The sequence below is a fragment of the Balearica regulorum genome, chromosome 1 (assembly GCF_011004875.1).
Source record: "Balearica regulorum gibbericeps isolate bBalReg1 chromosome 1, bBalReg1.pri, whole genome shotgun sequence".
Classification (NCBI taxonomy): Eukaryota; Metazoa; Chordata; class Aves; order Gruiformes; family Gruidae; genus Balearica; species Balearica regulorum.
Window position 1 is genome coordinate 147991280 of NC_046184.1, and position 27551 is coordinate 148018830.

At 42.2% G+C, this 27551-nt stretch overlaps 1 protein-coding gene across 11 annotated transcripts in view; it reads left to right on the forward strand.

Annotated features, from left to right (window-relative positions):
- The window catches only part of MAP4K4 (mitogen-activated protein kinase kinase kinase kinase 4), a 168233-nt gene that overhangs the window by 121772 nt on the left and 18910 nt on the right, over positions 1-27551 (forward strand). Inside the window, exons 13-25 of one of the 11 annotated variants that reach the window (XM_075738316.1) lie at positions 7147-7308; positions 9424-9510; positions 10201-10425; positions 13781-13942; positions 15959-16189; positions 17099-17205; positions 18122-18273; positions 18974-19071; positions 20423-20598; positions 21015-21135; positions 22324-22515; positions 24909-25026; positions 25300-25467. In XM_075738316.1, the coding sequence (XP_075594431.1) occupies positions 7147-7308; positions 9424-9510; positions 10201-10425; positions 13781-13942; positions 15959-16189; positions 17099-17205; positions 18122-18273; positions 18974-19071; positions 20423-20598; positions 21015-21135; positions 22324-22515; positions 24909-25026; positions 25300-25467 (1999 nt within the window). Of the gene's footprint in view, positions 1-7146; positions 7309-9423; positions 9511-10200; positions 10426-13780; positions 13943-15958; positions 16190-17098; positions 17206-18121; positions 18274-18973; positions 19072-20422; positions 20599-21014; positions 21136-22323; positions 22516-24908; positions 25027-25296; positions 25468-27551 lie in introns of all 11 variants that reach the window. The other 10 variants (XM_075738309.1, XM_075738321.1, XM_075738339.1 and 7 more) reach the window with 10 other exon arrangements.

Below are 27551 nucleotides of genomic sequence, written 5' to 3' on the forward strand. Positions count from 1 at the left end.
TCTGGCTACTTGAATATGAGCCGTCTTCCAAAGCATTTGAATATCCAGCAGCTCCTATGGAGGCAACAGGAGCCAAAGCTGGGTTGTTTGAAGGTATTTGGGGGGAGGCTGTGTCTTGGTCTCTGTTCCAAAGAAGAGGCAACATGTCTAGACTTTAGGTAGCTGTAAAGAAGGGTAGACATTAATTATTCCTAGACGGATTTTTTTTTTTTTAAAAGTAGGCAGTGCCTCAAGATTACTTTTTTGGGGGACATGACATGCTTCAAATTTCCCTTTAAAGCTTTCTCAAACATCTGTCTTTGGCATTCATTCGTGGTAGGTAGAAGCCTATTTTTTATTTATTACTCTCTCATGCATAGTAGCATGATGACTAAAAGCCACCTAGATTTATAAATATGATTTATAAATTAGTGTTAAAATTATAATTCTGAAAAAACCCACAAATATGCAAGTCATACTTTTGTGATATGGTAAGTATGCAATTTGCATACACTACCTGAAGATAAAAGAAAATTAATGTATACGTGCAATATTGTTCTGTCATACTTTTCACCGCCTAAGATCTCATGTGCGTTTATATACATGTAGATGGAATATGCAGTGTGAGCTTCAGAGATAGGAGGATTTCAAACCAGCGCTTCGGGCCAGAGCTGGGTATGACACAGAGCTGAAGTGAAACCAATCCTCTGCCTCCTCAAGAAGTGCAGGGTCAAATTCCAGTTGTCCTTAAATGACCTCTTGCTTGAGTCGCTGTTTCAACTGTTCACTTAGCAATGATGGAAAAACTACACCCAGTCTGGTTTTCCAAATCCTGGTAATGTTTAAGGAGGACGCTACCAGGACCAAATGTTGATTTGCATCCCGTGATGTGTTTACATAACACATAATACAAAATTCCAAATAGGTTTCCAGGTCACATTATGCTCCTTATCCCTCTTTTTCAATGTGCAAGTGAGTTTAGTGCTGCTGTAAGGAAGGATTGGTAGCAAAAACTCAGCCACACATGAAGCCAGGAGGAGGGACAAGGGGGAGGCATATAAACTCCATTTCTCTTCTGTTTTCTTCCCCACCCTTCTGAGATTGCCAAGATAAACATCATAGCTCTTCCAACTGTTTTTAGACTCTGGCTCTGTAGTGATTTTGTTGGGGGAGCAGATAATAAAAAGGGGCTAGGAAAATAGAGCATGGGACAATATGAAAATAAAATATTTTATTGATATTGTCAGAGGTGGGCAAAAGTTGAGATACTTAGTCTCTAAAATATTGCTTAGTATGGGAATTAGTTCTTTTAAATGCCTCTTTAATCTCCAAGGTTCTGCAGGCAGTACTTTTTTGGCAAGGAAGGGGATTAAGATTAAATTGTCTAGGTCATTTAACTTTAGTAATCAATGCAACCCTTAAAATCTGGAAATTCTTGTTAAAATAAAAGAGATGATGCTGCTAGTAAAGGAAACAAAGCAATGCACCTCTTTTCTGCACGGGGTAGAACTTTTCGGGGATGTTGCAGAAATAATAATTTAATAAGCAATTAAAAAGAAAAGGCAGTTACCTGAAAGTTATGTTTAATCAGTGCTGCTTTTTAAAATACAAAACAGAACTAACAACTTCAGCAACCACAAGCCGGCGTGTAATGTAGGTTGATGTATTACTGAATAAGGTTACACGGGAAACCATGTAAAGTTTTTAAGAGAAAAGCTTTTACCTTTTATTGAGTTTGTAACCTCAGCCTGGTTCCCTTAGAATCATAAATGTGAATGATGAGCTATAAAGGTTTCCTTTGCAGGTGGAGGGGTGGGCATGCTGTTCGTCAAGTGAATTAAAAAAAAAAAGGCCCACATTGAGTTTTCAAAAAACCCCTGCTTAGTTTGTTGGATCTTGTGTTGGAAAAATGTATGATCCCAAGTGATTTTTAACAAAACAACAGCCAAAACAAGCTTTTTAAGATGGGGGAAGGGTGGTAGACACACATTAAGATAAACATCAGTGTTGTGACACAATTGAAGGCCAAAATATTGAAATGTAGTCACTTTGTCCTTAAGCCACCCCCCTGTTTTGATGAACCCAGTAAACAATGATAAACTTGTTAATGTGAGTTAAGATTAGTGTCAGGCATTGAATCTCTGGGCTTCCATCAGTTTGCTGACATTTTTACCAAGCCTTGCTTTCTTGTAATGTTTCCTTGTGTGGAGTAAATGGGTTTACCTGTTTTAACATTCTTTGGGAAGAATTTTATGCATTAGATAATCTCCCTGGACAAGTTGCTTATTCTTCCCCCTCCCCCTTGTACCCCTCCACTTCCTAAATTAAAATTGAGGGCTTGTTCTTACAATGCTGGCACGGAGCCTAGACAGTTTTGACCGAGACTGTAACAGGAACAGTGTTAGGACATCTGCCAAAAACTAATTCTCAGCAGTATTAGAGAAAAAGATTACTTTTTAAAAGGTGTATAGGTGACTTCTGAACCTCATTGTTGCAGGAACCTTATAATTTGTGTATTACTTAGGAGGTGGAAGTGATACGTGGTCAAAGTGCAGAAAATTACCTGAAACATTTTGGGAAGGGGATTATTTGTCTGACCCCCCCCTTTAAAAATCATATAAAGACTAGTTACATAAATATCAGTTATATGACATATAAGTGTTTAGGTGGTTAGAACAAGAAATCTGAGCTGTTCGTGGCTGTTTTAACATGTGTCTGTGTTTCTGTTCAGCAACATGGAGACACCAGTGCTCAGTGTGACGGGTATCGAAAGGCATTTGAGTTTGTACTTTGCAAAACTGAGTCTGGTTTGGGAAATTAAGAATTAGCTGTGGTGGAATCCCATTCTGTGTGGACCTCCACACTTCAGGATAACTTCATTAAATGGTGTCTGTCCCTGATTATGAGAACCTAAGAGGGATGTTTTTGACGTGGTAGGTTGTAGCTCCATTGGCAAGTAGTACAGTCCAGTAGAAGCAGATTTGTGGAGCACAATAATTAAAGTGCTGTGGACCCAGAGACTTCACTCCACGTGTTTGAAGACAGGAGGAGTTCCTTTGGATTAGCTGAGGCCTAGACTGCATGCCTGCTTGTGGTTGGAGCGCATCTGCCCTTTTAATTTCATCCAAAAGGAGTGGTTGGCACTCCAAGACATCTTCAAAATACGAAACAAAACCTGGTAAGCGGAGATGATTGGATGATTCACTTCAAAAGAGCACTCCTGATCTGAACCAAGATGCTAATGTAGGTGTACCTGCAGGCGATTTTTACCAGGGCTTTGTTTCTTTTACAGAAGAGGAGATTATTCATATCTACTTAATTTGAATTTGCTCGCAGTTTGGATTGATACTGAGTAAGAAGTCCTACTTCTGGTTTGTCTCTAGTGTGGACAAAGCAAAAGTCTCAATCTTTCCAATCCTCTTCCTAAGCTGATACCAGGCTACCTAATTCTTTGTGAAAGAAATCATTAATATATGTATTTATCAACCTTCATCTAAGACAGACTAATAATATTTTATGAATATAAAATTAGAGGGTCTATATTTATCTTCAGCAATTCACTGTATGAATGAGGTCCTGAATTTGTTGGTATACGCCAACTGCATGTGTAGTTGCATTGCCCCCTCCTGGTAAATCACACTCTACTGCATGGTCTTCCAGTTTGGAGATGTCAGGTACCATTATGAGATCATCATTAAAGCATCCTAAAACTGGACACGGAGCCAGAGTATTTACACTGTATTTTCTGTATGTTTTCTTTGTTATTGGCATAGAAAATGCCAGTTTTGTGAAATGCACAAATGTGAGGCTGTATGGGCTCTGTCAAAATAGTGTTTTGGCATCTCTGAAGTTTCTTTAAGGAGTTCCTGCCCTTACCTTCTGGTTAACACTTAGCTCCTTGTAAATAAGCTTTTCATCTGACACGTACAAGAAAGTTGGTAATACCATATCCAACTAAAGAAGATCTGGATATGCACCCATAATTTCCGTGAATCCAGATCTATACCTGCTGTCTATTGGACAACAGTGTTTTACATCAGGCCTTTTTTGTAGTGCATGATAAGAAGTATAGTATCTAATAATCACACTTATTAAATTCAAAAGCCTAAGTTTTATAAACAGAACTGACATTGGTTTTAACTAATGATTTTCCCTGCCCCTCTCCCCTCCTTTGGGCCAGTTGAAGGAACACGTTGACCAGGGCTTTGGTGTATCCTCATGGAAGAGTTGCTAGAGGCAGTCAGGAAGACGACCATGTGCCAACAGAAAGATGGTAGGAAGTCAACTAAAGGGCTGCTTCTGAAGCCAGCTTGGGTCAGCAACGGCTTGCCACCAGCCAGCTTTGCCATCTCTTTGGCAAGATGTAGGCTAGGACCCGAGAGATGCTTGTCACTGTAGGTTTCCTTTCCCTGGGCTTGTTAAAAGTAAATTCTCCTTTGTTAGCGGCCAGTAGTTCGATGCTGAGGTTTCAAAGGCCACGTGCAAAGGAAGTGAAATATTTCTCTTACACCTAGGACTAGGAATAAGTGGATGGTGCGGGCTGTTGGTGGGCACTCTGCGGTGCCGGGTGCCTCCCTTCCCACCTGCCTGGCGAGGGCCTGAGGCGGTGTCTGACTGGAAGGCGGAAGTGATGCCAAGAAACCCCATCTCTCTGTGTACTTTGGCGTGTAGACAGCAGCACATTTGTGCTTTGGAGATTTGACATAAACGCACACTGGTCACAGAGAATCCTTCTTTTTCTTTCGTTGGGTAATAAATATCTACTATTGGTGCTGAGTGAGCAAACTGGCTCAAGGTTTGCTTAAAAATCTTGTCTTTTAACAGGTGATTTTGTTTATTTCATGATGCCATCGGAAATCAGGTCTCAGTCAACTTGTAATTTATTTTTTCTCATATTAAGTTCAGTTATTTATAGTGATTGCTGAATTACTTCTCCATTGATTTAAGAAGTGATGAATTTGTTTCATCCAAAAGACCTAAGCTCTGCCCATCTTCCTTGTAGTGAGAACAATGCCATCCCAAGATCTGCAATACATTCACTTAATAATGTCAACACAATATCATTAGACAGACAGGCTTCATATGTTTAATAAGTGTTTGAGATGATACATATGCATATTAACCAGTCAGCAGTGTGCTGTCTCTTGCATCCTCAGGGCAACAGAATTATTGTACTTCACATCTTAGTTTTCTTACACAAAGAGCCTGTCAGACTTGATTAGCCAAGAGGCACCTGAATATATTGACTTAAATATAGAAATTGTTTGACACAGATGCGTATATTCAGAAATAAAAGTGCCTCCTTAATCCTTTTATAGTGCTTAAAAAATGAAGGAGGGGAAGCAGTGAAACCTATAAAATGCACCACGTGCCGTAGCTGCCTTGCAGCACTTTTGCTATTTTTATATCTACATTTATTGAAGAGAGCTTGCTTAAGCAAGAGAAAAAAGGCTGGTAATGCATTTAGTTAGGAGAGGAGATGCAAGAGCAAGGAAACTGTGTCTCTGAGAAGATACAGAAAATGTGGGGGAGAAAAGAACTTATGTCTTGTGGCACGGGAAGGTGGAAGAGATGATGATGCTATAGGCCAGGAAGGAAGGCGTTGTAGTTACAGAGTGGGTGTATTTGAACAGTGGTCTTCAAGAAAGTTGCATCTTTCCTAAAACTGCAGCTAGTTAAAATTGAAAAGCAGTCTGTTTTATTTAATACTACTAATTCTTAACCATCTTTTTTCCCCCCAATGTTTCTTCTCCACTGTCATGTCAGTGTCATGTATCAATTCCAGAAGATGGAAAAGGCTGTTGAGCTTTCAGTTGCTTCTTAGTCATGCAGGGTAATGTGCTGAGCAGAGAAAGCTCATCCCGTGAAGTAACACAGGGAGTGTACACTGGCCTTTGCTTGTTCAGTTGAGCACAACTATGAAAAGCAGACCAGTAACTGGATTTGTGAACCCAACTAAAAGCTTCATCTGAGTTCTCTTGCAAGGCTACTTGGAGTGCCTTAAGACTGGCAAATCTGTGACAGCTTTGTTTCAACAGAAATTGCTGATAGTATTAACCTTAACCTAAATGAGAAAAGGAATAACCAATGTAGGTTTTCATTTTGTTTTTGAGATTAAATTTGCGTCCGCTTTTTTTGGTTTTAAATTTCTTCTATAATTTTTTAGCATATTATAGAAATCTATAATGGAAGTAAATGTTATAGAGATATTCCCAGTTGATGGTTGAACAGGAGACAGCTGGGTCTTTTGACACTTAGGCAGTTGTGGGAGGCTGCCTGGGATTTTGAGGTAGGTGGAGTAACTGGATGCTTCTGTAGAAGTGCAGGAAGAGTTGGTCACGAATGTACAGGCATTTAAAATGTCTCTTCTGAAGTCATATGTGGTGCTCTATAGACATAAATGAGTCAGTTCATGCTTTCTAGAGCTGTTTTCCAGGTTCTTTTCAAACTTGAGCAGACATACCAGGACCCTTTTGTACTTGGGTCATGTGTGCAAGCTTATCTGTGTAAGTGTAAAAGCTTAGCTCAGCTGTTTTTCCTCTTTTACATACAGGTGCTTTTGATGTTCTGGGAGGGGCTGAGGTGCTGTTGGTCAGCCTTCCTTCTCTCTTAGGCAAAGTTTTGGGCAGTGCATTAAGTCAAGGTTGGTTGTTGTGCCAACACCACCAAAATCTTAGCAGACCATGAATTGTGTTACAAGAGAAGCTGCTTACCGAAAGCTCAGATAGTTGTCATTTGAGTTTTAGTTGATTCAGTGGGGCTGATAGTTCCCTTTTGGCAACATTTAGATAATATGTTGAAGTAAAAAAAATTGTCACTCTGATGAAGATTAGAATTCAATAGTTGTTCAAAGATTGAGATTTCAGTGTGAGCCTCTCTTGAAGAGCAGCAGTGGGCTTCCACACCTCGATTGTCAGGAATATGGTACGTGACTGTGCGTGTGTGCGTGAAGAAACCAGAGAGAGTAAGCGAGGCTGCTTTTAGGTATAGTTGTGTGCTGGGTATGAGTTAGTTTCCTGGTGGATCACTTGCATAAAATGTTTTGTCACTCAGTTGCAGAGCTTGCCAGTCCTGGTAAATCCCTCTCTTCACAGTAGAAAACAACTCCACCTCTTTCTTTGATAACAACAAAAGTAAAACTTTGTGGTTTCTTTTCCCTTTTTGTAGCAACAAAGAAGAGAACGGGAAGCTCGAAGGCAACAAGAGCGTGAGCAAAGGCGGAGAGAACAGGAAGAAAAGAGACGTCTGGAAGAAATGGAGAGGAGGCGTAAGGAAGAGGAAGAGAGAAGAAGAGCAGAGGAGGAAAAGAGGAGGGTAGAAAGGGAGCAGGTGAGTCCATGATACAGATATATGGACAATAGGTTTGTTTCTTCTAAATTCTCATTTATTTTTTTAAAAATTAGTAAGCTTAAAGCAGCTTAGAGGCAACCTAACGCTGACCCTTTCATCTTTGTTGTCTCTGACAGCAAACGTACTAACATAGATTGTAGGGCTTTATGGAAAATTCTGGCAGCCTCAATATTCCCTCAAAAAAAAGAAGTCTTGTTGAAGTACTCATTCTAAATTCAGCTCGTGCCCCTGGGCTTGACTAAAAACCATCAGAATTGGCAAAATCATCACTGGAGCTGAAAATTGTTTCTAGGCTTGTCTTGCTGGATCAGTGGTTCTTGCAGGACGTGCCCCTGTTCAGAAGGCCTCCCAGAGAAGGGCAGCCCTGTTGCGTGTCAGCTTCTGGCACCCAGAATTGGTCAGATGCTCATCATAAACTTTGAATATTCTGAATTCCAGATGGAACCTTTGAGCTGCAGAGGGGTTTTCTTCCTAAAACTTAAATATGCAATCTCTCTCTCTCTCACTCTGTCTGTTTAAAATCAGCTCTAATAATGTATCCCAGTTCAGGCAGCAAGTATATCTTTAGCTGTGTCAGGGTGCCCTTAATACATTGAAAGTACAGGTGAGAAACCTTTTAAACTGTCAACTTCAGCTGCTATATTTATGCATGAAATCTGCATGTTTTAAAATCCTTTAAAAACTTGAATCAGGGTGATAATCAGGGTCATAATTACTGTGCATGTACTGCAAAATACTGATCCCAAATAAAGGGCCAAAACTACTGTCCTAGAGGCTGATTGTAAATTTCCCATTAACTTCAGGAATGCTGGTTTTGGCCTGATATACCTTAATTTTTTCTTATGTAAATTCGCTGTATATGAGATCATTGATGATTGTGTTACTGGGGAATTTTATTGTGTTTATGTATATCTCAAAGATTTTTGAGTCAAAAGCAGAGAAGACTAACCAATGGGACTAAATATGTGGAAAATTTCTAATTACAGCACAGCAATTTGCTTTTGGGCAGACACCGGGTATTCCCCCAGCTGCTTTTTAAACTGTTGAAATGCTAATTACGCACAGTGCCAATAATGACAAACAGTTAATTGACATGCCCAAGCTGAGCCACTCGGAGATATTTTTTTTTTTTTTCAGAAGAAAAGACATGCCCCCTCTTAGAATTTTTGTTAACCCAAACTATGGCTCAGCCAATGTGCGTAACTACAGTATAGTGTATCTCATCAGTCTGTCACAAGACTTTCTATAGCTCCCATCACCGTATCACTGATCCATTAATTTCTTTATGCATACACTGTAAACGTGTGCGTGTGCTTGTATGTGTGCGCATGCACATATTACATACTTCCATTAATTGCATGATAGGATGTTACCAGCTTGGGTTTGGTGCTTCAGAGTGTTAAGGAGTTCTTAGGGGGTCAGGCGAAACAGCGGGTAAACCTCTCAGCCTGTTGAGGCTGCAGGTGAAGAGATGGCTAGATTGCAAGAGCAAACGAGTTTGGTCTAATATCTGTTTCCTGGTGGATGTTTGTTTGTGTCATAACCATCGCATAATTCAGCAAGGCTGGCAGCGTCTGCTCAGGAGAAGCTTCTGGTGAGGGCAGCAGGGGAGATGGCAGGGCAGGTCCCACCTGCACTTGGCAGAGCCCCTCTGGGGGAGCTTGCTCCAGCTCTGCCTACACTACGCCTGGCTCTAGCTGTTGCTAACAGTTCATCGCACCAGTGCAACAAACTAATGTTTAATACAACTTGCATGTGACTTTGTGTTGGCTGTGTTGAGTCGACTTGCTGTGTTTTAACTTTCCAAAACCTTCAAGTGCATTTTGCTGCTTCTTGAAACCACTTCCAAAACACATAAATGAGCTCTGGCCCGTGCCGGCAACATTTGCAGGAGTCCAAATTTCAGAACAAAAGGGCCCAAAATCCGATGCTCAGGAGTCAGGGCTTCCTAAATTGTTCTGCAGGCACTAATCCATCCTGAAGTGTGTTTCTCGTTAAAGCTGAACTGGGGAAGTAGCGTGTGGTGTTCCACCCAGGGGGTTCTGATGCATTCCTTTTGAATAAATTTATTGCTGGGTAATTTCTATGTGACAGGAGTATATCAGGCGACAGCTAGAAGAGGAGCAGCGGCACTTGGAAATTCTACAGCAGCAGCTGCTCCAGGAGCAGGCCATGTTACTGGTAAAGCACTGTATCTGTTTTGTTCAGTAGCTATAGGATCCATTTATCTGGCCAGTCCTAGGCTTCCCTCAGTCGGGCACAGCTGCACTGACAGTATGACAACAAAGGAGCTTGATTAAAAAGCCATTTATGCTGGCATCGTGGGCTGACAGGCACATATGAGAAGTGCTGTATGGTCACACTGCTTTCTGGGCAGTAAGAGGAGGCTTTATGTTAAAGTGGAACAGTTCTGGTGTGGTGGTCAAGTTTCTGAACAGACCTTGGCATTCAGTGAAGAACTAGAGTGCTTATGTTGCAGATCAAAAGCACACATGATATGTAAATCCACCCTGCGATACAATGGCCTAGTGTTGGTCTAAATCATTGTTTTATGAACTTTACACTGGATTTAGTGTAAATAACTCTTTTTTTTCTTTTCTTCCTTTAATAAAAATCAGTTTTGACATAACTCTCCAATCATGTCAAGCTTAGCAGTACACTCTCAACTTTCCCAACACGAGACACATGCCATATTGGTCTAACCTAGCTCTTGGCTATACTTTAACAATGAAATAAACAATCAAAATTAAAAAAAACCAAACATTGAAAAGCAACAACAACCAGAAAGGTGCATTTTTAACGGGATGGATAGGGAGACATCCACCGTACAATCAATGTCATGTCTTGAATTGCTCACGCGTTCTCTCAAAGGAATACAGATGGCGAGAGATGGAGGAACACCGACAGGCGGAGCGACTCCAGCGCCAGTTGCAGCAGGAGCAAGCCTACCTCCTGTCACTGCAGCACGATCACAGGAGGCAGCAGCAGCAGCAACAGCAGCAGCAGCAACAGCAGCAGCAGCAAGAAAGAAATAAACAAAGCTATCATACCCCTGAGCCAAAACCCCACTATGAACCTGCTGAAAGAGCGCGTGAGGTAAGTCCTGCTTCTGGGCAGGATTTTGCTATCTGCTCCTCTGCCCCTGCCTGGTGGCATCATGGTGACTGTGGTTCTGCTGTAGTACAGTCAGAGGCCAAAGCGTTGCTCATAATGGGCAGGATATTCTAAAATGTTGGCTCCTGGTTTCCAAACCTGAGGGGTACTTCCAGGTACTTCTGTTGCAATCATTGGGGTTCAAAGTTTTGAGATATAAAGGGTGGAAAGAAATTCTGGAAGGCTGCAGACTGAGGGGACCTGGTTTTGGAAGCAACATGTCAGGAAGTTAATCTCATCTGTGCTTCATCAGACATGCTTTCACAGGAAGCACTGGTGCAGTTGGCGATCCGTGTCTCTGGCAAGTACTGGCGATTGGAAATTGGGAGGCAATTGGAAAGCATGAACCTGTGAGGGATACTTGCACACAGCACCTGTTTACACATTGATGCCTTAGCTCATGCTCTTGGAAATTTCTTTCTCATGAACACAAACCTGAATTCATTAGTTTCATTTTTGAAGTGTAAAGTATTCTCTCCTGAGATCACGTCCAACTCTCAGAAACTCTGTGGTGCTGCCTTCTTGGACTTTGGGCACTAACAAGTCGATCTGAAATCATCAGAGCGCTGTTTGTTTCAGTGAGTGGTCCCCTGTCTTCACTGGTCCACGAGTAACATTGCTAAGCAAGTAATTGCCTCTTTGATTCATCCTTGGCTGTCTTTCAGCGGTCTTATTCTTATGTTTCCCTTGAGCACCATACTGCCCACAAACCACTAGACTGGGCAACACTGGTCAAAGCTCTTAATAGCATTCATCACCAGCATGTGGGAACTAGGTAAATACATTTTGGAAGAAGAACAAAAAAAATCCTTGAGGCTATTGAACATGATAAAATAGCTTTCAGTCCATCTTTGTCCAGTAGTGCTTCATTGCCTTTGAAGTATTGCTGTTTGGGCTTGGTGAGCACAAACTCATGTTCTTGTAAATGCTGTTCTCCAAGTTCTTCATAAACCATGTTTGTGCTATATCTCATCCATTCCTGTTGGTGGTTGAAGTATCTGGTATGTCTCTCTCTTGGAAGAAGTTCAGACTTGTCCGGTATGTGGTAGTGCAGGCATGGAACCGGCCCTCCTGTCCTTGCTCCTGGCCTGCCTCGGTGAAAGCACAGTGCCAGACCAGTGCTCCTGTCCAATATGAAGGCTAGCTTTGGAGGGATGCAGAACCATCTCTGTTCCTTGTCTCCCATTTTCCTTTCAGAGTTGAAAAGGAGAGAAATTCCTGAAGTTTCAAAGTGTTACATCCTTTAACAGAACCACTGACAGCTATTTTTTGATCATGGTCTTTTTCTTTTGTAATTGCTCTAGCTAGAAGGAATAAAGTGAAGGCACAGAAAAATTGTGTTAGTAGTCAGATCTTCCCAGAGATTGCTCTGTACGTGTGGTAGAAGTATAGCCATGATATCTCGGTGCCTGGCAGTGGGAGCAACACCAGTTAATCTTAAAAGAAGGCATTAGCTCTAATGTCATTCTGGACATTGGAGTTGGAGCGAGTATTCTGTGCCTCATACTTCCAGGTATACTGCTCTCCAGAGAAAGTCTCCAGCTACGGAGATGCTGACCATCAGGATGACAAGTGAAAGTGGGCTAACTTTCCTGTTCTGGCAAAGTCTAATGGGGATTAAGGTGTTTTGGGGGGGGGGGGGGGGGTTTGCCATTCTAATGGCAATGGGGACGTAAGGAAAAGGACTTCTAAGACTGGCTCTGGGAAACAGAGAGGGAGATTAAAGCAAGAAATGAGGCTTAAAACGTTTTCTGGTCCAGACGTTCAGATGACTGGAACAAGGCCTGTTTCTGTCCAGGGATAAACTGGTTGTCTCCTTCCCACCTCTTGCCTGCTTTTAAGGACTTGTGGCTCGTGCAGTTTTTGTGCTTTGTGGAGGAAACCGCCTATCATCTACAACTAGAGACATGAAAGCCTTTTCCTTCAGACAGAAAGACTTGGGGCTTTTCCTTGTTCTATTCATAACAAGGAGTCTGGCCTGTTTTTTAAACTTTAAAGGATGGCTCTGTGAAGTTGAACACAGTGGTGAAAATGATTGTATGGTGAAGATGCTCGCCTCCATTATGGTTGTATTTCCCTAGACATGGTGTATTTTGTGTAGACCTGGCAGAAGCTTGTCTGCTCGTTCCCACAGGCAAACTATTACTGTCTTCAAATTCTGGAAAGCAGAGGCAGGTTGGGTTTGTAAAGCATCCTATCTAAGGAGTCCTGGAAACTTGCCTCTGTCTTCTGACATGGGTATATGAACAGCCAGCCTCTCCAGACCATCACTGCTAGGGAACAATTAGGAAATCACCCCAATACTGGTTTTATGCTCCAGGCAAGGGTTAAAGCAAATCTTGTGAGCAGCATCTCAACAAATGAAATCAGCCCAAGCTGCCAGTTTGATCTTTCTTTGATGCTTTGATAAAGTACTGGGAGTTCAGGGTTCCTCAGCGGCAGAAACACACACACTGCTCTGATTCCAGCTACAGACCATCTTAGGAAATGAGAGGGTATTTCCTTTCTGCCTGGAGTCTCCCTCCATCTCTTCCCCTTCGTACCACTTGCTTTGTTCGCAATGCCGTGGCCTTGGAAGAGGCAACATTTCTGCTTGGGACCTCACTTGATGCTCTTTTGAGGACTGAGCACTTTCTGATTTAGTCTTCCCCTTGAAAAGCTCTCTAGGTTAGTGTACGATCACTTCTACATGTTCCCGAGAACCAGAAACCAGCTGCTGGGGCAGTTCTCTGCAGCCTGATAAGAGCAAGGATGACCAGTCCTACAGTTTTGTACCTAAAGCTGAACAGCCTCCAGTATTACCAGATAGAGAAACATATCCTGTCTCTTCTTGCACTGCCAAAGAGAGCACAGGAGAGCAGATGATCAAATAACATTGATTGAGTAAGATGGGTAACTGCAGTAGGGGATGGCAATGGTAAATGTACATTTATATTCTAAAGTTGTTTCCGTTCTCATATATCCTTTGTATTGTCTGTGAGAAAAATACTGAGGAAAATTCTGTAAGTAGTCTAGGCAGAAAGAAGCCTCATAATGGTCTTTCATCATATCACTTCACATCTTCCTGCCTGCTGTAACCTCTTTCCAAGTATGGATTTTCCATATTAGCTTACTTGCCACTTTGGTGCAGTTCACCCTGTGTTTTGCATTGCTGGTGAAAGCAGTAGGGAAAAAATCATGCCAAGCCCCAAATGTATTTGGATTCTTTATGGTAAAGGAAAGGTGGTAGTCACCTTCATATTTCTACTGTAATTGGCTTTATTGACTCCAGGCTTAACCTTCATTTATTTTGGCTTAGGTGGAGGAGAGATTTAGAAAAACTAATCAAGGCTCCCCTGAAGCACAGTCTAAGCAGATGGGCAAAGTGTTGGAGCCACCAGTGCCTTCCAGATCAGAGTCCTTTTCCAATGGAAACTCAGAACCTGCTCAGCCTGCCCTGCAGAGGCCAATGGAGCCCCAGGTAAGTGCCCAGGAAAATCTCAGTGAGCCTGGAGGAAATGCAGAAGTCCCGACATGTTCCATTCAGTTTTGCAGATCTTGGCATATAGAAAGTCTTATGTAAAGGGCAGCACTGTTACACAAAGAAGTTTATTCAGTAGATTTGCTTTTTGCCTGTTTTTTGCTTATTTTGTTGATAAACTGATTGGTTTGTGGTTTTGGTGTGGGGGTTTTTTTTAATGTTAGAACTAGATTAGAGCTATTGCATTCTGTTATTATCTGTGCCATAGAGGAATGGTGGGCTAAACAGTGGTGGCAGTTGCAGTACACTTTTACAATTCAGAATTTGATCTGTGCAAGATATTTACTACCAAAGAGTATGCTCAGGAAAGAAGTGAGCTGGCTTAGTTTTTTTAATTCTTGCGGAGAAAGCTAACTAAACAAGTGGTTTTTAATAGTATAAGCACTGCTTCAAAGATGTACAAAACATGACTAAGAAAAGCAAGTTTGTTGTCAGTAGGCTTGCAGTTGCTAAATATTGCTCTGTACCACTCCTGGAAAATCAAAAAGAGGTTGAAACCACTGAGCTGCGTGGCTGCCATCATTCTGTTGTTTTCTTATGAAGGCCCTCCTGATCTTGGTATCTGTATCTCATAGGAATTACAGCATGAATTTAAAAAGCAACCTTTACCTGAAACTTAGAGAGAGCCCGTAAATTCCAAGTGATTTAGATATGCTAAATTAAACAGTGTATTTCTGCATTCGGTTCCTCCATTTCCGTGCAGAATTTTCTTCCAAATTAAGTCTGTTGATGACAGTGCAAGCTAAAAACATCCCTGATTGTGACTAGGTATTGCAAGTCTTTTGGGCAACAGGAGAATTTGAGCAGACGGGAGAGTGGGAGAAATCAGGACAGAACTTCATCTCTTACTCATTAATTCCTGGCTTTTATTCAAACCTCTGTGACTATTTCAAAATATTGGACTTGTATCTTCATGCTCTCTGTGCCAGTTACTTTTAAAGTCTGTGTCTTCCACTCATATTAAGGATAATCAGGCTCTTCAACAGCTGTGTGTATGAAAATTGAGGAAATAATAATCATATAAAACCAAATACAACCAGCCTACTGAAACTGGGGTTGAAAGCAAAGTTTTGCTTATTTATTAGGTGTGAAAACAGTGTGTTCCTCAGTTATGACCTTTCTCCTCCTCAGTTTCAGAAATTAACTCTGAAATGCCGGTTTATGCACAAGGATGGAGTAGGTTGAAGGGTCAATATGGATTTCAATGGAAATTCCAACGGAGTTCTAACTCTGGAGTCACTGTTGTGCTTTCTTAGTATGTGTAATTGAATATGTGTGCATGTATGTGTGTGCTTACTTTGTGTATAAATATGTATATATGTACAGTACATGGTACATATATGGTGTAAGTATAATATGCATTGTACATATGTATACTATATACAATATATATTATGGGTTTTTTATATATATTGCAATGACTGTAAAGGAATAAAGGCTTTTGTGTTATGGTCTTTCTCCAAAAGTTTGGAACTGTATCTAGTTCCTAAATTTATTAGGTAACGTAAATGTCTGTCGGTTTGCACACTTTACAGCAGTTTTTAATTTTGTACATTTCTTCAATTGAATATCCACTTCAAATTTCCCAACCCACTAGTGCTGCCGTGAGACCTGACCAAAGCCCACTGAAGACCGGGGAACAGCAGGCAACTTCTGTCTTGAGTGGCCTTTGGACTCGGGCTCACGGTGCAGATATTAGGTTGCCTTTGCTTTTGGGCACCAGTGTATGTGTATGTGGAGAGAGTATCTCACAAAAAAATGCGTATGTGCTGTATTTTCAGTCTGTTACGTTCTTTGGGCGCTTGCCTTGCTTTTAAGTGCATTGATTCCACCCCACGCTTACCTAATGCCATAACCAATTTGTCTCTGCCCGCCCCACCTGCCTTTATTCTGTGTTAATTGGAAAGCCAGTTATACTGAGCGCATTGAATGTTTTATGTTTTGTTTTCTTGTAAGGTACAGTGGTCCCATCTGGCATCTCTCAAGAACAATGTTTCCCCTGTCTCGCGATCCCATTCCTTCAGTGACCCTTCTCCCAAATTTGCTCATCACCATCTTCGTTCCCAGGACCCATATCCACCTTCACGCAGTGAAGTGCTAAATCAGAGTTCTGACTCTAAGTCGGAGGTACCCGACCCCACCCAAAAGGCTTGGGCTAGATCAGACAGTGACGAGGTGCCTCCAAGGGTAAGGAGTAGAAAGACAGATGTGTGCTATTTATTTTTATTAATAATTATTATTTTTTTAAGGATGTGATACTCTAGGCACTGGGAAGACCGTGCCCTTGTGCCAGCACTGGTAACATTTTGGAAGGCAGATCATAATGTAGGTGTTCAGTCAATGGGTTAATGGTAATCAACCTTAAGTACAATATTGAAGCTTCATATAAAATTGGCAATTATTTATAGAATGTAGCTATTTCAGAGACACAATTTATTATGCAAAGTTAACAAATCATTACCATATTCAGGAAAGAATTTAAAATATCCCTGAGGTTATTGCTCAGAGTTGATTTTCCTCTTCATCTGTTATCAACCCAAACTATGAATCATACCCATATTTAAAATTGAGATGGAACTGAACAAAAAGGAAACATTCAATATATTTCCTCCTCCTCTCCTCCTTTCACCCCCCTCCCATCCACTGGGATTTGCTTCTTCTGAGTATATTCTTGCTCCCCCACCAGTCTTTGCCTTCTGCTGATCCATTCCCGGGCATTTGTTTGGTTCCCCTGAGCTTATTCTCCTAATTCTCATGCTGTTTCAGCAAATTGCTTTGTGCCTCCCCTGCTTCAGTCAAAATGCCATATTCTTTTTAAATGTCTCAGTAGTTGGAAGGTAGTGGGGTGTGTATGTGTTCGTGTGGTAACTATTAAACACTACTTAATGTTAAGACTAAACTTTGAGTTCTCTTCCAAATCTGAACAGCATCCCAACTAAGGCTCTTGGTTTTGTGGGTGTTTGTTTATTGCTTTTGGTTGTTGGACTAAGAATAAGTGTTGTTAAAATCTTAAGAATATATTCTGTAGCAGAAGAGGTTTAATCTTCCTCTTCTCTCTCCTCTTCATGGCTTTAACACAACCTTTCTTCTCCCAAGGTACCTGTGAGAACAACGTCCCGATCACCAGTCCTGTCCCGCCGTGATTCTCCACTGCAGGGCAGTGGGCAGCAAAATAACCAAGCAGGTCAAAGAAACTCCACGAGGTTTGTAAGCCTACATGTCCTTGCCTTTCCTGCATTGGAAGAAAACCGCTCAGGGAAAGCCAGGCATTTTCAGAGAGCTTTTGGCATTGTCTGTTGGATATGAAAGGAAGATGAATTTGGATCCCTTTTCAGTAATGATTAATGTTAATTTCCCATGGTGTATCACGTGTGCCAACAAACAAAATCTCTTCTTCCCTCTTCTCCTTTGAGTTGCCTGCCCTGTAACTTTTGCAATAATTTCCAAATATTGTGAAGATTACTGGAAAAACACGGCCATTCATGAACATCTTGCCTTTTGGTGCAACAGGTCATCTTGGGCGTACTTGTGGGGATTACTGGCAGCAGAAGTGTTTGTAACATCTGAATCAAATTGCTCTCAGAAACCTTCTGGCCTCTTGGCCAGAACCAGAATTTAAGAGAGGGAGAAGTATCCATGAACTGTGACACAGAGCATCTGAAGTCAGGAAGGGGGAGAGGAGTGGACAGGCCACCCTGGCATTGGCTCACTGGACAGGGGTAAGGGTATTTTGAGAGGGACAGGCAGTGCTGGCTTTTTGGCTTGTGCTTGGGTGGCCAGGGCACTTCCGAGCCAATTTCGGACCTGCTGCCTGCAGGCTGAGAACTGTGTACTTTAGGTTATATAGGTAAGAATGGCAGGTAGCCAGTTGCAAATAAAAATAATAGCTTACACACAGCTAAACTTCTTTTTTTTTAACCATCCTAAATAAGGTAATAGGTATTTCAAAGGGAGGCACTGCTTGCATTGTGAAGCACCCCTGATGCCCTCAGTTGAGTGTTAAGTGCTCTTTCAGATAAGTTATTAGCAAAACACTGAGGAAGAGTGATGTTTGAGTTTAGAAATGGGAATCTGAAACTGAAGTGCGTGACAAAGACTTTCCTCCCTCCCCTGATACAGCAATATAGAGCCTCGTCTGCTGTGGGAAAGGGTGGAGAAGCTCGTACCAAGGCCAGGCAGTGGCAGTTCTTCAGGTTCAAGCAACTCAGGCTCACAGCCTGGCTCCCACCCTGGGTCTCAGAGCGGGTCTGGAGAGCGGTTTCGGATGAGATGTAAGTCCTTCCCCCACCCTTCGTAACGTCGTGTTTCTAAATTTATTCAGTTGTGCAATACTCAGTAATGAAGGATGATAACCATCACTGGGAAAGACCTTTGAGCGTGCGGTATCAAAGCTGGGTTAGCTTCCAGTACCCCCCTTGGCTGTATGTCCTTGCTTGGGAAAGACGGTGGCTGTAGAAGCTATCATGAAAGTGTTTCAGTGTTCTCTGACTCCCATTCAGTCACTGCTGCATTTTCCCATGTGCAAACAGCCCTGTCTCTGTGCTCTTATAGCTCCCTTCCTCCTGTGTGCAAGGGTATCTTTCGATGCTTGCTGCCTGTCACCTTGGTGGCTGCTGAAGGGGTGGCTACAGATAGGTCTCAGCTGTGGTACGTTGGATGCTGGTGCAGGTTTTCCAGCTTGTGGCCACGCTTGAGTTACCCTCTTTGATTTACAACTGTGTGACAGTTTACTTTGGCTTCAGTCATAGGTCAGCTGCGGCAGACACAGATCACGGCTTATGATGTTTTTCTGTATAGCTCTTCAGGGACAATGTAATAGTGAACCAGTGAAACTTATATCTTGCTCTCAGGCACCGCCTGATAGCCTTCTCACCTCGCTTCCCCACTCCAGAGTGAAGTAAGAAAACATATTTTAGCTCCCTGCTTAATCTGTTTTGTTCTGTGTTCCTTTTGGGGTCTTGACACATGCAGCATCATCCAAATCAGAGGGTTCTCCATCCCAGCGTCATGAAAGTGCACCTAAAAAGCCTGAAGAGAAGAAGGAAGTCTTCAGACCTATCAAGCCTGCTGTAAGTTGCATCCGCTTTCCCCTGTCCCCCTTCTCTTTCAGGTAGGCCCACAAAAAGTACGGTGTGAGCTTCCATTTGTGATGCCATTGGGGGTGAACTTCAGCTTGAGTTGCGTTTGTACCTGTGGGCATGGAAGCATGTCCTGGGCTCTGCAATTGCCTGCACACGTCACAGTACTTTAAACATTAGAATCTGCTCTGCTCTGGAATTGATTTCTGCTCTCTGGTCTTCTTCCTTCCTAACCTTTGCCTTTGTCTCTTTCAATCCTGTGCTTCCTTCCTGGGGCTGGACCAATGATCATGCATTTGACCTGAATGTGCCAATGTTGGGCTGAATGGTGCAGGGAGAAGTGGTAAGACCTTAAATTGTTGCTACTTTCTGTGAAAGATTTATAACATTTCCTTTATCTGACTGCTGTTTAGAGTTGATTACAGCTCTATGTCCAGTTGTATGCGGGAGATCACAGTGAGTTTTCACAATATTTCCAACTTTCCTTAAAACTTTTTCTCTTGCCATTATGATACTGCACTAGCTCCCAAATCTGTCAGTTAAAGCTGCTTTCTTAAAGAAACGTAGAGGTTGGTCCTTCACTTCTGATAGTATAATGTGTATATATTGTATATACACAATATTGTATATACACATATATTGTATGTGTATATTTGCCACAAACTGTATTCAGCTAAATAAAGCAAAGCTACACAATTAAGAACAGATTGCACTGACTGCAAACCTGGTTTGCCCACACTCCAAAAAAGCGGCTTATGTCCCATACTGTTTGACGGTCGTGTGCAACTGAGCTGGTGCTGATGAATCTGACCTCTCAGGTGAACTCCGTAGCATGGATCCATGCAACTGGAAATGGAGCAAAAGGTTTCAAGGAGGTTGGCTCTCTACGACTGTGCCTTCGGTGGCTCAATAAGTCTTATGATCTTTCTGCTACCTTGCTGCCTAGATTTCTTGTGGTGGATGCTATTAACCTGCAAAGTTTAGGAAAATGAACTGTGACGGTCAACCTCTGTGTGAGAGTGGGTCCGGGTGCTTGTATGTGTCCTTCATATGGTATAATAGGATAAACTGAAGTCATAATCAGGATAGTTTGGATTCAGACTATGCACATTTTTCTATAATATGGCAAGACCTCCTTATGTTGACTCTTTTGGTGCTTTATCAGAAAGTGACTTTTGGTAACTATCAGGAATGAACGAATCAAAGGAAACAATACAGCTGGGGCTATTGAAACACAGCAGTGGGAAGTGAGCGAAGTCGGGCAGTAATCCAGTGGGGTTGTCTTGCAAACTCTTCTCCTCTCTTCCTTGCAACATCAGTTTTTTCCTCTCTCTCCCATCAGGATTTAACTGCATTGGCAAAGGAATTGCGAGCGGTAGAGGATGTGCGACCTCCACATAAAGTAACAGATTATTCATCCTCAAGTGAGGAGTCAGGGACGACGGATGAGGAAGATGATGATATGGAACAAGAGGGAGCAGATGAATCTACTTCTGGACCAGATGATGTCCGAGCAGTGTTAGTTCTTCTAACAGTTTTTTGCTTCTGTTTTCCCTTTCAGGGGGTTGAAGAAAAAGAATGTTGGGTATTTTGGCTTGTTAAGTTCTTTCAGTTTACGACAAATAATCTATGGGTAAGACATACTAGCCTTGTATGTTCACACTTTCAAACACTGAGGGTAATCTTTTCAAAAAGTAGGCTTCTATAAATTATGTCCTTTCCCTCTTCTCTCTTGGTTTGTTATAAAACAAGAAGTGGTGTTTAACAAACTCCTGACTTTTTTTTTTTTTTTTAGAGTTTTCTTGGCAGGTTATATAAATATTCCACTCTGGTCACAATATAAATTAATTTTGAGTGTACCTTGGTGTGGGGCAGCGAAAGCTAGGGCACAAGTGCTATTATCTCACTCCAGTTATTTCTTGTCTGGCAAATAGGTCAACATTGAACTTGAGCAATGGTGAAACAGAGTCAGTGAAAACCATGATTGTCCATGACGATGTGGAGAGTGAACCTGCCTTGACTCCTTCTAAGGAGGGCACCTTAATTGTCCGACAGGTATTGCGTTTCCTGCCCTGTGCAGTGCTGCACCTTTTCTGTGCTCATTAACCCACTCGCTCATTCACCCATGCTGTTTCTACATTATATTTGTTGTTCGTATTATCAAGACACAGCTGTAGTGAATTTCAGATGAGCAAGGTGTTTGATGCATGCAAAGCGAAGAGTAGTCCTTCACCCCTTGCTACTGTTTTGCATGCTTTCCAGTGACACCCATGGCAGCACCGTGCAGAGTACCTCAAAGTCTGTGGGAGAGAAGGGTAGAAAAGCTGCAGGTGTGTGGAGCAAGTACCTGGAGCAAGAAATTAGTTTAGTTTTACTATAGGGTGGCTCTCAGGAGTGGGGCTGGGAGGGAGACTGGCGGGGAGCATTCAGAGTTTTTTTTTTTTAAATTGTTTTGAACCTGTAGTTGAGGGCATACAGACCACCTAGATAACACACACACACACGTACATCCAAATTCATGTAACAGTTAGTATGGGGGGAACAGAGAAGCAAAATAGGTGGTGAGGCAGAGAATGTGGACAGAGCTAGCACACTGTGTTGTTGCCTTTGATTCTGAAAATACTGCATTCTTGTGCCTCTGAAAGATGATGATTCCTAGCTTTTAAATGAGCTCGTGTGTTAATGAGCATGCTAGCTTATAGGAGTTTCCCCGGTAATCACATTTCTGAATTTCACAACTGAATGCCAATTTCTTAATTGAGCCCTCTGGTTTGAAAATTAAGATTTCATGCTTATTGTTTTAAATAGTTAGCTGAAGGCATTCACCAGACAGTCTAAGCTTGTATCTGTATAGGATTTAAGTTAGTTTTAAACAAAACAATAGGGGAAGAAATCCTCCCCCCCACCCCCAAAAATGTGCTTGTCCGCGTTGTGGTGGAAGACTTACCGGCGCAGTTACTCTTTTGTTAATTAGCGGAACTGGCTGTGCAAGTCAACCACACGAACTAAGCTTTTGACTGACAGAAGAGGTGGGAATTCGCTGAATTATAGTAGCTCTGCCCACTGTCCCTTTCCATCCAGGCATCAAGGCATGAATTATCAGCTTATTTTTTTTTAAACAAATATAAATAAATAAATGTTAAAAGGTAGGAAGAGAGCGAGGGAGAGAAGGAGAGAGGTTGTTAGGGATATAGACCTTTAAGCAGCACTTGAGCAAGACAAGTGTGCCTGTTTTTTCTACAGAGTACAGTTGACAAAAAGCGTGCCAGCCATCATGAGAGCAATGGCTTTGCCGGTCGCATTCACCTCTTGCCAGATCTCTTACAGCAAAGCCATTCCTCCTCCACTTCCTCCACCTCCTCCTCCCCATCCTCCAGCCAGCCGACACCCACCATGTCCCCACAGACACCCCAGGACAAGCTAACTACTAATGAGGTATGTCTTACACCACAGCTGGCTGCTTTCGTAGGGTTATAGCAGCATTGCCTAGTAGCTAGTTTGCAAAGGAACTCCAGCCAATCTCCCCTGCTTTTTTTTTCTGTCACCTTTGTTCCCACCCCCCAAATAACACATTTCAGTTCTGTGTAAGAAGCCCTTAACTCTAGAGCAGTCCCACGCCAAACTTGCCAGTTTACTATTTTTGCTTCCTCTTAGTGAGTCATTAATTGCATGGCGTTCGTTTTAAACTAAACTTGACTACTGCATTTTCAAGCCAATACTCTTAATTCTGTTTTATTCCGGGAGCAGGCTAATTGCAAGCAGTGTGCCTCTTAAAAATTAGCGGTTAATTTTGGCTTTGTCAGTAAAGGTTGGGCTAGTAACTCCGCACGTACAAGGAGCTGCTTGTGGAAACCCATCCTTTGGGAGAGGAAGCAGCTGTGGAGGGATTTTGCTCTTTAAAGCTTGCCACATGGGCTGGGTGAACAAATCAGGTGTTGCCCGGGAGGGTCATGAAAGCCTGGGGTATTGCTTGGGAATAATGAATGGGAGAAATCTTTGGGTTTTTTCCAAGTATGTGTGTACTCTGAAAAGCAGCTGTGTAATGATGACTATTCTTCACCAGTGCTGGTTCTGTCCAGGTGGAGAAGCAAGGCTTCGCCGCGGGGGAAGCTCCCTCTTGCTGTCCTGGGTTGATCCTGGGACAGTGGCTTCCCTTATTCACCAAGCACTGGTGGACAAGCTTGGTCCTTCACACGTGTGTAACCCCTTGCCTCAGAGGAGATGCACACGTGTGAACGAAGGGCATCATTCGCCCCTTACCAACCCTAGCAGTAAGTGAGGATCCCAGTGTGGTGGCTCCACTCCTGGCTGGGCAGCCAACCTGTCTGGTGGGGAGAGCCCCTCTCTGTATGCAACCAGGAGTGGTACAGGGGGAGCAAAATTCGATGAGGAGCTGCTGCTGCTTCTCAGGGTAGAGCCATCCTGCCATGTAGGCATGCAAGTGGCGTGATGAGAAGGAGAGGTTGCAGTGAGCCGGATAGGCTGATGGCAATAGACGTGTTTACCACAGGATCAAAAATGCTTCTGAACCACATAGCAGGAGGGTGGGTGGGAGGGTTTCCTCCTGGAAATTCAGTTAACGTAATAGTTAATTTTCAGCTATGCTTCATTGGTCTTTGATCTTTCTAAAAGCACAGTCTTGTAGGTTATAGAGATCAGTTGATTGATCCAGAGATACGCTTGCTCATTACTTTGATCTAAGCAATAAATAAGCAGGGTTCAGTTAACTCGGCTTGGGAAGTGGAGGCTGTGGCGGTGGCTGGTGGTGAAGGAGCCTTTTGGTATTGAGCTGTGCAGGGGAGTGATGCACTCCTAAGACCCATTGCTATTTTTTGTGCAGTGAGTAGAGGCTTAGAAAGATCAGAGGGTAAAGATTAGATAAAGAAGTGTCTCTACATTTGCATAAAGCTGAGCAAAAACCCAGTACTGCTTGGTACCACTTACCCACATGCACGCCCTTTATATATATGATCTTTTTTTTTTTTTTCACTTGTCCCATTCTGCTTCAGTATGCAATGTTGTCACTGTAATACTAAACTGGCAAGGGTTTTTAAGTCGTTCCATTTCCACTTTTAACAGTTCATTGTTTCACTTGTCTTCTTCCTTTCTTTATGTTTTTTCATGTTTAGACCACATAACTCAGCAAGCACCAGTGATTTTTATCCACTACATATTCATAGCTTCATATCACCGTTTGCTACACCTTCCACACTAATGAGCCCCTTTGTTCGATACAGGTTTAATATGTTGCTTTGTCAAATAAAGGTGGAAGAACCTGCTGCAGCTTTCTGGCAAGAGGCTCAGGTTAAAATAGGGAGAACGAACAGTAGTGGACATTGAAACATAATCCATCATAGAAGTGAACGCTTGATCCCAGATGGTACTGATTTTGTTGCACAAGCCAAGAGATCAAACTTCATAATTTATTAAACTAGCTCACTTTAGGAAATGCTTCATAAATTCAAAAGTTGTAGGTAGTGGACAGCTCGCAGATAAGGTAGTATACATACTTTTAAGCAAATTTTTTAAAAAAGAAGACATTCCCTCGCTTTGTGCCTGATTGTAGTGGCCAGTCCTAAAATTCTTCGCTAGCAGCTGAGGTGACAGGACGATGATTTAGCTAATTACATTTCGCTGTAACATGTGCAGTGTGCATATGTATCTAGCTCAGGTGTGGTGCCTGCAGTGCGTTGTGTATCTATAAAGGAAGTATAAAAGCTTGGGGATGCTCTGTAGCGTAATTCTGTAGTGACTTAAAAATGTTGGTTGTTGTTATCCGTGCTTTTTTATTGTCACTAATATTAATAAAGTTGAAATTTACATTGCAGACTCAGTCCGCTAGTAACACACTCCAGAAACACAAATCTTCCTCCTCCTTTACACCTTTTATAGACCCCAGATTACTACAGATTTCTCCATCTAGTGGGACAACTGTGACTTCTGTGGGTAAGTAAAGTAGCTGAAGACGACAATTGAAAAAGGGTTCAGTGACTTCAGTGGCTCTTTAAAGTACTTACGAATGTTACCATCATGCTTTTTATTTGATTTGCAATGGATTGCATAGTTTATTTCTTTTTCCATTTACATTTCTTACAAAAAGAAAGACTTGCTCGGTATTTTCAGTTACTGATTTGGGTTGTACGGTATAAAGAATATGTGGCCAGAATTTGGCACTTGAGGGATATTACATGCACTTTACTTTTCTTTTTTTTTTAGTAGGATTTTCTAGTGAAGCAATGAGATCGGAGGCAATAAGGCAAGACCCTACGCGGAAAGGATCAGTTGTCAACGTGAATCCCACGAATACGCGGCCACAGAGCGATACCCCAGAGATACGCAAATACAAGAAGAGATTCAATTCTGAGATACTGTGTGCTGCCTTATGGGGTAATGCAAACCTGTCGCTCCCTTGCCTCCTGCACTTCTGAAGTGCAGATGTGTCAGTATGAGCTTACAGCCTTCGAGAATGTATCTCTGAAACCTTAGCTGTTTCTGTGCATTTATTCAATGCTTGTTTACATATTTTTTGTTGCAAGAGCTGATTATTATGTGGTTTACAGTCTGCCGCTTCTGCTTTGATATAATTTCCCACTGCTGTATATACGCTTCTGATGGCACAGTTCAGCCTTCATTCAGCTGATCAGGATGTCCTTTTCGGCTCCCTCCAACCCCTGCTAGTATATCTGTTGCAGCTTTTGGGAGCTTGTAGTTGTCTTTGCATTGTACACGTGGTGCACATGGGGTATTTCTTTTGAAAAATAATCAGAATCTTGAGCCTCTTGCTAGTGTATTGTTGTGGAGCTTGATTAAGATGCGTTTCGTAAGATGACTTTCCACCTCAGTCATCGGTTTATGTAGGAAGGAAGAAGGAAGAGAGAAGGGTAAAAGGGACATTTTCCAGTGTGAGACTGTGGCTTGGTTTCGTTAAGAGTTGTGAGTGCAGAGAGAAGCTAGGTGTGAGGTGTCAGCTGACCACGTGTGTCTGCTCTTCTTGTCACAAGGGATCATTTATGTCAGTGTCAGACAGTCAGGATCCTACACTGGGGAGAGGCTTAGAGCAGAGCTTGTTGCCTGCTACACTGTGGAATCACTGCTGCAAAAGCTTTTCTCTGCTGTGTCCTTCCTTTCTTGGCCAGAATCTGTGGGGCCACCTGAATTTTTTCATTATTTGGGTGATGCGTGTGTATATTACGTACATATTTATCTAGTATGCCTAAACTTAACAGACTGTAAATGCACATGCATATCATTTTAAAAACTGTGAACAGAGTTGGCCGTTCCCCTGAGTCGCACAATGATTGCATAAGTAACAAATGCACTTTTCTTGTTTACATTTTCACAGCTCTTGCCAAAGCTTTAGTTATCTTTTGGGGTTATTTCCAGCATTTCGTGTTTCTCAGAACAGCACTGTTGTCCTATCCTTCTTGCCTGCAAAGCCATGTCAATTAAATAGCTGTCCTGACACCTTATCTTGCTATTTGCTGTTTTCTTTATTTCCAGAATTTATTGGTGAGAATTTTTACTCCAATGTTATTTCTGCATGTATTCATATGAATAATTCTCTGATAAAATGAACAGACTTGTGCAAATGTAAACTTTCAGACTGTGAGAGGGCGAAGGCAGAGAGTAATCGTATGGGATCAGTAAAGATGACTCATAATTTCTCTGATCTGCCTTGTTTTGCCAGTAGCAATTTGTGTTAATGGTTTTATATTTCTTTGATCTATGTATCTGACTATTATGGTGATTTAAAATACAGGTGTAAAATCCTAGAGGTGTTTTACAGCTGTAACAAAGCACTTCCTTGTTGAACAGTTAGGGCCAAGCTGGTGGTGATGTAAGCTGGTACACATGCTTATTTCTTGATAAGGTTTAGCTTCTTTTTCCCTTGAGCGAATTAAACCATTGCATGGTGATGTTTCTTATGCAAAAAGAGAGGGGCTTGCTTTGCTTTGTTTTGCTTTGCCTTTACCAATGGTAATGCCACAGTATCTGGTAGGTTGCTGATTGCATTAGCTGTGTCATACTATTTCTACCAACTGGTGAAAGTCGACATTAATGACATGGATGCAGTAGCATAGACTTTTACACCCAGCCTCCACAGAGAGCCTGGACTTTTTCAGGAAGCATTTCCATTTGTTTGAAAAACCAGAACTGCTTAATTGTAGGGTGGCCGTAGAAGAGCTCGGCTGGCTGTGAATAAAGACAGTGCTTGCATTTTAAAATACAGGCACTGCTTCCCACCAGCATGGTGCCTCATTAGGTTCATCTCAAAATGCATATAGCTAAGGGAAGGGGTCGGAGATGGGCGCGCATGTAAACTCAAAGCAGAAACATCTGCACAACAAAGGCATCAGAGGGAGAGGTGAGGGTGGAGGCGAGAGAGATTGAGCCCTGGTGCATAAAGAGGGGAAGGGACCATGAGGGAGCAGTTTGCATCTGGCTTTGTACTGTAATCAACGCTGAAAAAA